The sequence below is a fragment of the Arvicanthis niloticus genome, chromosome 10 (genome assembly GCF_011762505.2).
Source record: "Arvicanthis niloticus isolate mArvNil1 chromosome 10, mArvNil1.pat.X, whole genome shotgun sequence".
In the NCBI taxonomy this organism is placed as follows: domain Eukaryota; kingdom Metazoa; phylum Chordata; class Mammalia; order Rodentia; family Muridae; genus Arvicanthis; species Arvicanthis niloticus.
This window is the reverse complement of record NC_047667.1, coordinates 65,312,850-65,326,149: the sequence shown is the minus strand read 5'-3', so window position 1 is coordinate 65,326,149 and position 13,300 is coordinate 65,312,850. Positions and strand designations below refer to the sequence as shown.

The window sequence follows — 13,300 nt, the reverse complement described above, 5'->3', positions numbered from 1 at the left end:
ACAGCGCTACAACACAGAGCGAGTGCCCTCTCCCACGTGGGACTTCTAAGGTTTTTTTTCCCCCACAAAATCTCTTACTTTTTAGCTAGAAATATTTATTAAATCAGTCTGTAAGCCCCAAAGGGTGGATGTTTCCTAGAACTTTGGAGATCTCCATTACAACTGTCCTACCTAGTGGCAGCTCATAGGAGTATGTGGTAGACCCACAAGAAGAGCTGCTGATCTTGTTTCTTTCAGTGACGATGACGTGGAAGAAGCTCACCCCATGGACGGGAACGACAGCGACTACGACCCAAAGAAAGAAGCCAAAAGAGAGGTGACGATCCTGAGGAGCCTTTGTGCTTGTTTTGTTGCAGCTCATGCAGACCGACTTAACACTTTCCGTTAGGGGGGGGTGTCTAGGCCCAGAGCAAGGTTTGGTGGCAACACGCTTTAATCCCAGAGCTCCAGAGACAGGTAGATCTCTGGGAGTTTGGGTCTAGCCTGGTCTACTTAGAGAGTTCCAGGCCAGCCAGGACTATATGATGAGACCCTGTCTCACAGGGGGTTGGAGAGATGGCATGGTGGTTAGAGGACTGGAGTTGAGTTGGCAGCACTGAGGTCTAGTCTATACTAACTGCCTGTAACTCAGCTTCAGGAGGTCTGACCTCGCCTCAGTGGACATCGACACTTAATGCATACACACAAACATACATACAAACCATTAAAAATAAATATCTGGGGAAAAGAAGACAAGCTTTTTATATACTGGTGGTTTAGGAAGCAGATTTCAATGGGGATTTGAAGTCTAAAAAGTACTGTAATATTTAGAACCTCTACCAGCCATTAAATAGTAGTCTTGGGTTATATCTTCCAGTCAGCAGATAAGGCAGCTCTATTACAATATAGACCTTTAATCTATTAAAGAAAATTAAACTCACCTTTACATGTTAAAATTTTAGGGTTTCTGGTTTTTGTCCAATTTTTCCCAGAAGTGTTTTCCCCATGTTATAGCAAAGTAGAAAGTAGTAGCAGGTCTATGGAGAGCAGTGGACACTGGGCTGAGGCTGGCTCGGCGAGAGGTGAGGAACCCCCATAGCCAGGTACTCAGCTGCTCAACCCGCTGACCATAGGACACTTACAGTCATTAAGAAAAGGCTAAATTGGCCTCACACTGTTTAACAAGGTGAGGAATTCTGGATCTGTAAAGTGTTCTAGTGCCCTCAGGCAAAGGCGGGTGAGGTGGGGCAGCTTGCAGCAGTAAGAACAGCACTGGACAGGAGGCCAGCTGGGCTCTGTTCTAACCTAGGTAGTGAAGTGTGTGATTTCTTCAGCAACTGTCACTGCTCAGAAAACTATCCCGTCTGGTTCTTACCATCCTTTGAAGTTTCTGCATTGACGTTTTAAAATCCTACTTTATATCAACTTGGTGTTTTCTAACTTTCCTAATTTTTAGATTTTAATATTTTCCCAGTGACAGCAATATCCAGATGTCTTAAATTCTTCATCTGCTTTATTTATGTATACGTGTGGCTCTGTGTGAATATGTATTATGAATGCAGTATCTGTGGAGGCCAAAAAAGGGCATGGGATCTTCTGAAGCTGGAATTGCAGGCAGTGTTGGTGCTGGGGACAGAAGTCAGGCCCCCTGTGAGAGCAGTACACACTGCCAACCACTGAGCCTTCTCCTCAACCCCACAACTCACTTTTGGAATCATTTTCTTCCTGTTTCTTTAACTTTTCACTCTTCTGATATCCTTACTTTAGTCCTCTTAGAACCAGAGTACTTGATCAGATATGCCTGCCTGGCTGTCTGTGTCCAGCATCCCTGTGTGGACTTCAGGGATCAGTGTCAGGTTCCTCCTGTTTCCATTGTTTTGTTTGTATGTATGTATGTATGTATGTATGTATGTATGTATGTATGTATGTATTTAGACAGGCTCTTCCCCTGAGCCTGCTGCTCTATCTAGACTAGTCAGCTGTGAGGATTCCTGTCTGTCTGCACCCTCAGTTCTGGGATTATGGACGTGTGCTCCTGTACCAGGCTTTTTGTGGAGTCTGGGGTTCACAACCCAGGTTCCCACACCACACAACAAACTGTTCTTATGGAGCCCATCCCCCACCCTGTATTTTACTCACTTTTGCTGTCTCTTTGCCTTTTCTAAGGGTTTTTTCCTTTGTGGTCTATTTTGAAGAAGTTTATAGTCCATTATTTTACGGTCTGCTATTTTGAGTAGTTACTCCTGTATTCTATTCTGTGTACGCAGGAGATTCTACCTTCTATATTTAGGGTATACTCCAGTGCTGACACTCAGGAGATTCTACCTTCTATATTTAGGGTATACTCCAGTGCTGACACTCTTGGTGATTCCCTGTTATCCGCTTTGACTCCAAACCCTACTGATTTGTGATTTGTGTTTTTACCCACAATTTTAGTCACATCTTGGTTTGTTTTTGGTTTTGCTTTTTTAACTTATTCAAACCTAAATTAATGGTTTTCTTTTTTTTAATTTCTGTATATATTTGTTTGATTATTTGTGTCACAGTTCTTTCTTGACTCAGGCCTTCCTTTATATGGACTTCCCTCTTTTTTCCTGAGGAATATCCTTTAGAAATTCATACATGTCTATGAGACCTCTGAGATCGGAATATGTTCTTCCAAACAACGACTGAATTTGCTTCTGCTAAGTGTGTATAGGCACTACCATCTCTGAAGCCACTAAAGGGGACTTTTCAAGCTACAAAGACAGACGTTTAGGGGTTAAACCATCTGAGGCAGTTCTCAGGGGAGACTTTTCAAGGTTTCTTTTCTTCAGCTAAGGTTGTTACAGACCTGACTGCTCTAACCCTCTCCACCACAGGAGAGGGTTACACCTCCCTACTTTACACAGTGATGCGTGCCCCTTCCAACACTCTGCCCTGGACTCTCCTGCCCTGCATGGCCCCCACTGAAACCTGGGGCTTCCGGCCTATGCCAGCTCCCACACAGCTGCTCATCCATCTGGATTCTTCCTCGTGCTTCCAGGCTACTGAGGAGTGACCTCACTTCACTGCCAGCTTGAAAAACTGTTCAAAAATTTAGGAGGCGTCTCTCTGGACGTCAGATTTGCTGTAATTACTTTGAATTTCAAGCAGTAAGGTAAATTACGCTTGACTACTCAGTGTTATAAATCCACTTCCTAAAGAACACAGTGCAAATGTATCAGTAAGATGTATGTCAGGTCTTAATGGATTCCTCTCAGAAGCACAGGGTAACGCTGATGTCTTCATGTTGGTGTATTAAGTGTCACAGTACTTATTAGCTCATTGTCATCGTTTTCAGAACAACTTTCCTAACTCTTCTGGGGCGTAAACTGATACCCAATACTTGCAGTTGGAGTTGTATTATATGTAAGCCACATACACACATTTGACAGTGTCCACACCACCAAGTCATGGTCATCTTGCATGACCTAGAGACATACAGTTTCTGAAACTCCAAGTGAAATAAAACCTTTCTCTTTTTACTAGCCACCTAACATGTCACATGTAATTTCTAAATTGCCTTCTTTGTTATTCTTTTTGCAGACCTTTGTATGTAAAATTTGTAGTCTGGAGGAAAGCTGCTGCTCTGGTCTTCATTACATGAGCAAATGGGAAGAATTTATAGTGTAACTTATTTTTCCATCATTCTTAGTCCTCAGGGCCTAGAAACTAAACATTTTATTTAATTAATCAGAAATACATTTTGTCACTGTGCCATATACAGCCCCATTGCGTGTGTCTTCTTCGGACTTGTATGTAATAAATCTGGTTAGGAGTATTTTGCAGTGCAGCGTGTTTTTCTTTGTGTAGTAGATTGTTTACTCTGTATACATTTGTAAAAACCAAGGCCTTGTTCCTCTGCCTTTGTTGTCTCAGGGTAACTCTGACCAGCCAGTCCAAACTAGCAAGATAGGCCTGGGGAGGAGAGAGTACCAGAGTCTGCAGCACCGCCACCACTCTCAGCGATCCAAGTGCCGCCCTCCTAAGGGCATGTACCTAACTCAGGAGGATGTGGTGGCTGTCTCCTGCAGTCCCAACGCAGCCAACACCATCCTGAGGCAACTGGACATGGAACTGATCTCTCTCAAGCGTCAGGTATTTCATAAAAGTCGGGCCTTGTATGATTTTGTCCATTTGTTCATCTGTTCTTGTTTAGATTAAACTCTGTAGTTTGCAGATGTTCTGTCCTACAGGTTACATTCTGGGGGCAGGGGGGGGAGGGGAGATTTCTTGGGGGTGCAGACTTGACCTCATTGCACCAGATGTGGTGCTCTGCTCCTGAGCCACATCTCTAGCCCAGTGTTACTCCTTAAAGTCTCTCATGTATAGCTTATGGAATTCCTCTACCTATAAATACAAATCCCAGCATTGTTATTCATCAGCATTAATTCTAAACAAATTGTATAGCTCAGTAGGCTTGGACTTTTCTGTGGAATAAGGAGTACTAACCATGCTGTTTTTCAAGTTGTCGAAAGCTGTCTGCAGTAACATGTGCAGGTTGCTGGGCGCATTGTGAGTCCTCAGTGAGTCGTCACTGCTGTCGTCCTCATCATGGGTCATTAAAAGAAAATGTCCTCATGGCTTTTCAGTGCTAAGGCCCTACTCTGTAAACTTTGAGGTTGTGCCATAAGGCCTTATGAAAATAAACTGATAATTTCTGCTATTGTTTTTTTTGTTTTGTTTTGTTTTGTTTTGTTTTGTTTTTAAGAGAGTACTGGCGTAGTGCAGTGGTTTTCTCCTTGGATATTCATTTGGCCTGTGACTATACTGCTAGCATCTCATCTTACACTGACCAGATGGCTGTCTTCATGCTTCCCTAGCATCTGGTTTTTGTTGGTTTGCTTTTTTGTGTTTTGTTTTGTTTTGTTTTGTTTTGTTTTTGAGACAGGGTTTCTCTGTATGGCCCTAGCTGATCTGCAACTTGCTCTGTAGACTGGGCTGACCTCAAACTCAGAGAGATCTGCCCTGCCTCTGTCTCCTGAGTGCTGGAATTAAAGGCATGTCCCAGCACCACCCAGTCCCCCCGCCCCCCACGCTCGCTAATAAATATTTTATTTTATTCTATGTGTGAGTGTTTTTCCTGCATGTGTGTATGTGTACCACGTGCTTGACTGGTGCCCACAGAGATCAGAAGATGTTGTCAAATTCCCTGGAACTGGAGCTGACAGTTGTGAGCTGGGTGCTGGGAATCAAATCCAGGATCTCTGGAAGAGCATCGGGTGTTCTTAACCACTGAGCCATCTGAGTTACTCTTTTGTTTTTTGCTTGGTTGGTTGTTTTGGTTTTGGACAGTGTCATTCTACACAGCCCTGGCTATCCTGGAACTCACTATGTAGACCAGGCTGGCCTAGAACTCACAGATGTACCTGCCTCTGCCTCTGAGTGCTGGGATTACAGGTGGGCACCACCACCACTCCATCATTCCTATTAAGGAGAGGTTTTTATTCCACTGTTTCTGCAGCCCTGAAGTGGAGAGCACTGTTTCTTTATAAGGTCAAGTGCCATCTTGATTATAGAATTTATACATTTCTTTAAGTATATAAAACTATGCTCGCATCTTTGTTAGATGCCTGTCTTTTCATGTTTGCCATTAAAGATGCTGAATGCTCTGCCCAATGGGTACCTTTTCCCCATAAGATGTAGGGTTTTGTTAATTGAAGGTTTTATATAATATAATAACTTGCAAGAATATGTGTTATAAAGAACTAGTTATATTCACCACACAGAATGGTTATACGAATTGGGTGATTTATTTTTAATGTAAAAGAATGATGTTTTCTACCTAGCAAATGTTAGTCGTGATTACCATTATTATTAGAAGAACATTTGCCATTTGGTCAGAACATTATGGTGATGAGAAATAGTGACAGAGTTTAATCTTGTTTATTGCCAGCTGCCTTTGGTTATAATCGGCACTATTAAATGATGTTTACAGTCTAATTCAGGATGAGGTGTAGCTCGGTGGTAAAGCGCTTGCCTACCAGGAGTGAAGCCCAGCTCAGTACTCAGCACCACCACCCCCACCCTACAAAAGAAAATGATCTGTGTCATTCTCTTACTCAGAGTCCCATCAATCTGTCAGAGTATGTGCTAATCGGACGACAGAGAGATAGAATGGCACATCTTATATGTGACAGTTGTGTCTGTTCTCCTGAAGAACCTAAGATGCTTTTGATACCTGCCCTGTTGGCTCATGTAGTGCTCATGAGAATTTTCTGAGTGCATGATCTGACTCAGGTTTTGTCGTTTCTGTGAAGGTTCAGAATGCTAAGCAAGTAAACAGCGCACTTAAGCAGAAAATGGAAGGAGGAATTGAAGAGTTCAAACCGCCTGAGGTATGATCTGAGATGCATGTGATTAAGCTCCTGTGCTTTGGGGTTGCCCAGTCTTGGGGTCTGCTGGTCCCTTTGCAAGGTTTCACAATGTGGATAATTGATCACCCCTAGTTTTTTCATCTATATAATTGATCTTTTAAGTCTTGACTGATGTTTCCATATTTAATTAATTCATCTCCCCTGCCCTCAGCAGTAAGAGAGGGCAAAGTGCATAGTTCCTGGGAAGCTGGTACACATCTGGGCTGGCACACATCTGGGCATAAGCAGTATTTTTTCAAAGCCCTTTTCTACCTATGTGAACTGGTAACACTATAGAATAAATCACGAGGGGTTTTTCTTAAACAAAATCTTAAAGACACTTATTTTTGGCTCAAACTTCAATGAGGATTTAACTGTGTGTGTTTATTTTCTTACATTCTACTTGAAAATACAAAATCTCATATATAAAGGTATACATTACCCATCTTTAGCCTTATGTGGGTTTTGTTTCTGTGTTCACGGTAATTATAGGAAAACTTAAATGCCCCTAAAATTCAATGAAGTCCTTTTATAAAAAGTTTCTGCTGTAAAATCCTTCTTTCTTCTTTTCTTTTTTCCTTCCTTCCTTCTTTCCTTCCTTCCTCCCTCCCTCCCTCCCTCCCTTCCTTCTTTCTTTCTTTCTTTCTTTTTTTTTTTAAGACTCCCAAGTTACAATTTATATTCTGGGCTTGCCTGTCTCTGAATATAGTGATCAAATAGTTGCATGTGTTTCTGTGGGGCCTCGCTGTGCTTTCTGTATCTGACTTAATAGCTACAGATGAGATGAGGGAGATGGGCTGGGCAGTGGTGGCGCACACCTTTAATCCCAGCTCTTGGGAGGCAGAGGCAGGTGAATTTCTGAGTTCAAGGCCAGCCTGGTCTAAAGAGTGATTTCCAGGACAGCCAGGGCTACACAGAGAAACCCTGTCTTGGAAGAGAGAGAGAGAGAGAGAGAGAGAGAGAGAGAGAGAGAGAGAGAGAGAGAGAGAGAAAAGGGAGATGGGAGTAATGCGCAGAAACAGTGCTACTCATATCAGATATCAGGGCTGCAGAAACAGTGCTCCCCACATCTAGGCTGCAGAAACAGTGCTCTCCACATCTAGGCTGCAGAAACAGTGCTCCCCACATCCAGGCTGCAGAAACTGTGCTCCCCACATCCAGGCTGCAGAAACAGTGCTCCCCACATCCAGGCTACAGAAACAGTGCTCTCCACATCCAGGCTGCAGAAACAGTGCTCCCCACATCCAGGCTACAGAAACAGTGCTCCCCACATCCAGGCTGCAGAAACTGTGCTCCCCACATCCAGGCTGCAGAAACAGTGCTCCCCACATCCAGGCTGCAGAAACAGTGCTCCCCACATCCAGGCTACAGAAACAGTGCTCCCCACATCCAGGCTGCAGAAACTGTGCTCCCCACATCCAGGCTGCAGAAACAGTGCTCCCCACATCCAGGCTGCAGAAACAGTGCTCCCCACATCCAGGCTGCAGAAACAGTGCTCCCCACATTAAAGCTGCAGAAACAGTGCTCCCCACATCAAGGTTAGGTCATGGGAAGCAGTTAAGACTACACAGATCAGTATCTTATTTCAAGTCCCATAAGTAAACTGAATACATTATAGTGATATTGAACTAAGGGAGTTAGAAAACATTTTATTTTCCTATATTATTGCAAAAGGAAGCTTTAAAATTTGAATTGGTCACTTAAATTTTATATTTAATCATATATTGAATATATATAAAGCAAAATTTTCAAATACTAACAGCTTCATAATTTAAAATTTTTATTGAGTGTTGTAGGTATTAAAAGCATGGCAGGTTCCAGGCATAGGGACACCCCTTTAATATCAGCACTTAGGACTCAGAAGCCAGAGGGACAGCCACAACCTGCTCAAAAAAAGAACTTGGCAGGTGAGGTGGAAATGGCGTTGTAATGGGATGGCTCAGTGAGTGAGGGCGCATGCTGTCAGTCAGTGCTGTCTGTGCTGACCACCTCAGCTTGACCCCCATGACCCCTGTGATTGAGAGACAACAGATTGTTGAAAATTGTCCTCTGACTTCTGCATGTGCACCATGGCATATGCACACCCCACACTGAATAAATCAACAAATGTGTTATTAAAAACAAACTAGGAAGAATTATTATGCTAAAAGTTTGAACATTTAGAGGCTGGAAAGATCGCTCAGCAGTTAAGAGCACTGGCTGTTCTTCCAGAGGACCTGGATTCAATTTCCAGCATCCACATGGTACCTAACCACTATCCATAACTCCAGTTCCAAAGGATCTGATGCTGTCTTTTGGCCTCCACAGGCATTAGGCATGGCACGCAGACATACATGCAGGCAAAACACCCACACACATAAATTTCAACAACAAAACCATGTTTGAAAATTTAAAAAATAGAAAATTTCTAGGAGCTGTTCTATTAAAATTTCCAAGGGGGTGGGGAAAGGCTGAATTTTTTTTTTTTTTTTTTTTTTTTTTTTTTTTTTTTTTTTTTTTGGTTTTTCGAGATAGGGTTTCTCTGTGTAGCCCTGGCTGTCCTGGAACTCACTCTGTAGACCAGGCTGGCCTCAAACTCAGAAATCCACCTACCTCTGCCTCCCAAGTGCTGGGATTAAAGGCATGTGCCACCACTGCCCGGTGGCTGAATAATTTATAATCAACATTTTTCTGTCACAAGAAAATAAGCCCAGATAAATTTACAGAAAAGTACCAAATCTTCAAAGAAAGAAAATTCTAACCTTGAAGTTTTCATAATATTCCAGGGCAGTTTGACTCATCACCATGCATAAAGATCTGACAGTGCTGTAGACAGCTTGTCCTACTTTGTGCGGGCTCTGATCTCTATAGACAGGCAATTGAAGCAGGTACAGCTGCTTCACAGGAGGAGACCGGGGCTCAGGGAGGTGGCCGACTTAGTCAGGATCACCCAGGAGTAAATAGTAGCATCTTCTGCAGCTCGGGATTTGACACCCGGTTGGTCAGTGTGCATCATGCTACCATAGACTTCAGAAAGTGTCATAGAATAGCACTGTTTGGTAGATTCTCACGTTTTAGCCAGCTACTGGAATAGGAGTTATCAAACATTCATTATTTCTTTTGAATAATAACAATGAGCAGAATGAAATCACCAGTATCTTAGCCTTGACTATGGGTTCACCGGGGTCTGGGTGTCACTTGGGTGATTTAATGCTCTCATGTGACTTGAAGTACATAAAGTGCCAGAAAGTCCCCCATAGTATGTGTCTGTTTATCATACTCTGTTGCTTTCAGGACAGGGAAATATATTCCAAAATACTATTTGTGTCACAGGAAAGACAGTGAAGGGTGATCCTTCACTCGTGCGATAGACTTCACCTAGTTCAAGATGTTAATAACCTCTGGAGTGATTACATCACTAAATCGGTGCTCATCGTAACCAAGGAGCTTTACTATTTATTTGGTTTTAAGTAACATTTGATGAAGAAGGTACATTCACTTCCACAACTGTGTATTAATCACCTGTCCTGTGTAATCAGTATTCAGGCATTGTGGGAGTGGGAGGGGTAGGAGAGCACATAAAGAGAAGGTGACTTTTCCCCCACCTGCTTAAAAAACACTTGTAGTCTAGATGTTATATGATAAACTCGTGGAAGTGTAGACTTAGAAACAAGTGTTCTAGAAAGGCAGCTGGGCTCTATTCATTTTGGCTGGGTGGTCGGGAATGAGTTTCTGTGAGGGCAAGGAGAAATGGGACTGGTACAGACACAAAGTTCACAGAGCAGAGAAGAGAGTAACAGCCATGGAGAGAGGTACATGCGGAAAGTTACAGCCAACCAGCAGGCGAGCTGACACTGAGATTCAGTGGAAATATAAAACACATCTGTTTTCAAGGTTTTTGTCTGCCTAGAAAGGCGGTGTTAGATACAGAGAAGAGCAAACACAAGGTGTGAGAAATATAACCAAGGATGCTATAGAGACTGTCAGGCAGGGACCAGGGCATATGGATCTTTTGTGAAACTGGGAAGAAGTATACTTTACATTAGGTCCAGGAAAGCCCTGCAGCCTCCTCAGTATAGAGAGTAGGTGATGAAATGGTGCCATGATAGGAAAATTGTTTGGCAGCGTCAGAACAGGCAAATGTCCTGGCTGTTAAAATGCTGGCCATGTGAGGGTTGTATAGTGAGAAGTGACTAGAATAGGTTAGCCATAGGAACAGGAACAAGAGGTAATCCATGGAGAGTTAGAAATGCATGTATCTCCTTGAAACTGTGTGCTGGGTAGAGGAGGTGAGTGGTTTATGACTGGGAGGTGGGTGGAGGCAGTGAAACCCATGGAGCTGGGAAGGGAGAAGAGGAGTCTCCGAAGAGGGTATCACTAGAACTGCATCCTGGGTGGTTGCTTCCAGCCTTTAAGATGGATACTCAAGTTTCCAGCCTTGAGCAGAAAGTTTAACATGGTAACTTTTTCTAGCTCTTGTGAACTTACATGAACTTCCCACTAACAAAATGGAGAAGCAAGTGAAGACAAACTGATCTAGCAGGGAGGATGCCCAGCAAGCAGCCAGTGTTTAGTCTGCTTACTGAGACCTTCTATTGTGTCACTGTTTTATTTTGTTCAGTTACTTTTAAAGCAAGTCGTTTGCTAAGACGACTACAGAGTTTAGTTTTTGGTCACAAGTCATATTCTAGTTGTCCTTTCTATATATTAAAGTTTCTAGGGTTTGTGAGAACCTAAAGTCAGTAAGTTAAAGGACTCCTATATATTTAAAATACCTTGCTCTATTTCTCTTCAGTCTCCCCCTCCTTCCCCGTCTCCATTTTGTCAGACGTATTTAGTCCTAGCCAGCTGCAGCATCTCCTTCCTGCAGTTTCCCACCACAGCTACAGTGTAAAGGCTAGTAACTGTTGCTTGAAGACCAGACCCTGCAAGTTGAGACGCCAGGTTCCCTGGCCCTCTCCCTAAACTGTTTTAGATGGTTACCTCTCCTGTTCCTTCTCCTTGACTGCTGAGACATGCAGTGCCTCCTCTCATTCCTCTGTTTGCTCCGCAGTAGTTTTCACACACACATGTACACAGACATGGTCTAAGTCCTTACACTCATGTGTCTTTTTTCTCCCAAAGATACATTAATCTAACTCCTTCACTGTGTTAAAGTTACATCATAGATACATTAAAATAAACATTGTTCAACCAGTTAAGGAAGTGGAGGGCAGCAGGCACGAGTGTGGTAGACACACACACACACACACACACACACACACACACGAGAGAGAGAGAGAGAGAGAGAGAGAGAGAGAGAGAGAGAGAGAGAGCGCTGCAGCTTCTCCTGACTGCATTTACTGTTTACTGGGTATACACTCAGGAACATTCACACCCTGGAAACTGAGTCCCATTTCTTCAGACATTTTCTAATTTTCACACAACTCCCGTACATCCCTTCTGAGTATGACCCATTCTTAGTGCAACATTGGTCCAAATCCATTCAACAGCCATATTTGAGTTCTGCTAAAGAGCTAGTGCTCTGTCCCTGTGTGTTAGAACAGTGTCAACAACCACCTTCGTGGGGACACAGGAGTCATTCAGGAGAAAACACATAACACTTTTTTAAAAGCATAAAGCCTAGTATAAGAACTTCACACTTAAGAAATGTATGAATGACTCCATTGTTTTATAAAATAAACTTTTCAAACCTTCAAAACTGGTTTGGATACATAAATCCTGTGTTTTAGTTCACATGAAACCTGGGCTCTACCTGGATGTCCTAGTGCCTTCTTTTTAGTGTATCACAAATGAAACTCATCCTCACGTTGCCTCTCACTGTCTCCCACGGGAGCGTTTCTCGACTTGTGGCTTCTCAGCCACACTGCCTTCTGCCAGCTGTCCAGGCCTGAGAGTCTTGTCCAGGTTAAAGATGCCCACTGCGCATCCTCTCGCTCCCCTCACTCCCTCCCACTCCCCACCTCTTCTTGTTGGGTTGATTTAAGCTTACCACCTTGTTCTCATTGACTCCCTCCGGCTTTCCTTCAAATGCTGCAGTTGCTGGGAGAACTTGGCCCTTCTCCCCACACAGAGCTCAGGAGTCTCTACACATGGACTGTGCCTTTCAGAAAACATTTCTAAGGTTTAGATGAAAATGCAATTTTATGTGTCCATATTTCTGTTTAATTTTTGTTTTCCCTTGAGCCTTAGCTTTGCAGATTTAACAGTCACCAATCAGCTGTCGTTGACTTAGGTGCTATCTCTAGATTTAGTTATAGCTCATACTCAGAGCGATTTGTGAAGTGAGTGTTGCTGTTTGTGTAGGAGAGTCCCAGGATGGAAACACACAAGGAGAAGCTCGCCAACCAGGATGTGCTCGCTCTCTCCAGTAACTTCAGGTGCTGTCTGTCCAGACCATCAGAGCACTATCTGTGCCTGTCCATTACTGTAGTTAATAAAACGCAAATACAGCACACACCAAATGACATTCTAGACAGATGAAAAGCCCAATGATGTCTGTGCAAGAGAATGGCTTCTGTCATCTACAGAGTTGTTGACTCTGCAAAGCAACAGTTGGAAACAAAGACAGCCAAGCACTTGGAGAAGACCGATCTGAGCAATACACAGTTAAAGGGTTTGAGAAAAGCCTTGAAATCTCCAAAGAACAAGCCCCATGTGATGATCACATGATGCCTTCAAAGAGCACACCCATGTGATGACATGTGATGCCTTCAAGAGCAAAGCCTGTGTTCTGACCACGTGAGTCTCAACGCCAAAGGCTAGCACTCAGTTGTGTGGTCAGAAGAGCAATGGCAGAGTGCAGTGAGAGCACAGAGATCTCGGCATGAGGCAGGCCCTCAGGAGGGCTCATCTGGTAAAGAAGCTCACACAGGCCTGGGGACCTGAGTGTGAGCTCTGGAGCTTACATAAAGGTGGGAGGAGACAACCAGCTCTACAGAGTTGTTCTCAGACCTCCCGTATCC

At 43.4% G+C, this 13,300-nt stretch overlaps 1 protein-coding gene across 4 annotated transcripts in view; it reads left to right on the top strand.

Moving 5' to 3' along the window:
- Rcor3 (REST corepressor 3) overlaps positions 1 to 13,300 on the top strand; it is a 38,774-nt gene that overhangs the window by 14,217 nt on the left and 11,257 nt on the right. For all 4 annotated transcript variants that reach the window (XM_034512975.2, XM_034512977.2, XM_034512976.2 and 1 more), the window contains 3 exons: positions 238 to 316; positions 3,880 to 4,098; positions 6,261 to 6,338. In XM_034512975.2, coding sequence (XP_034368866.1) covers positions 238 to 316; positions 3,880 to 4,098; positions 6,261 to 6,338 — 376 coding nt within the window. The remainder of the gene's footprint in view (positions 1 to 237; positions 317 to 3,879; positions 4,099 to 6,260; positions 6,339 to 13,300) is intronic.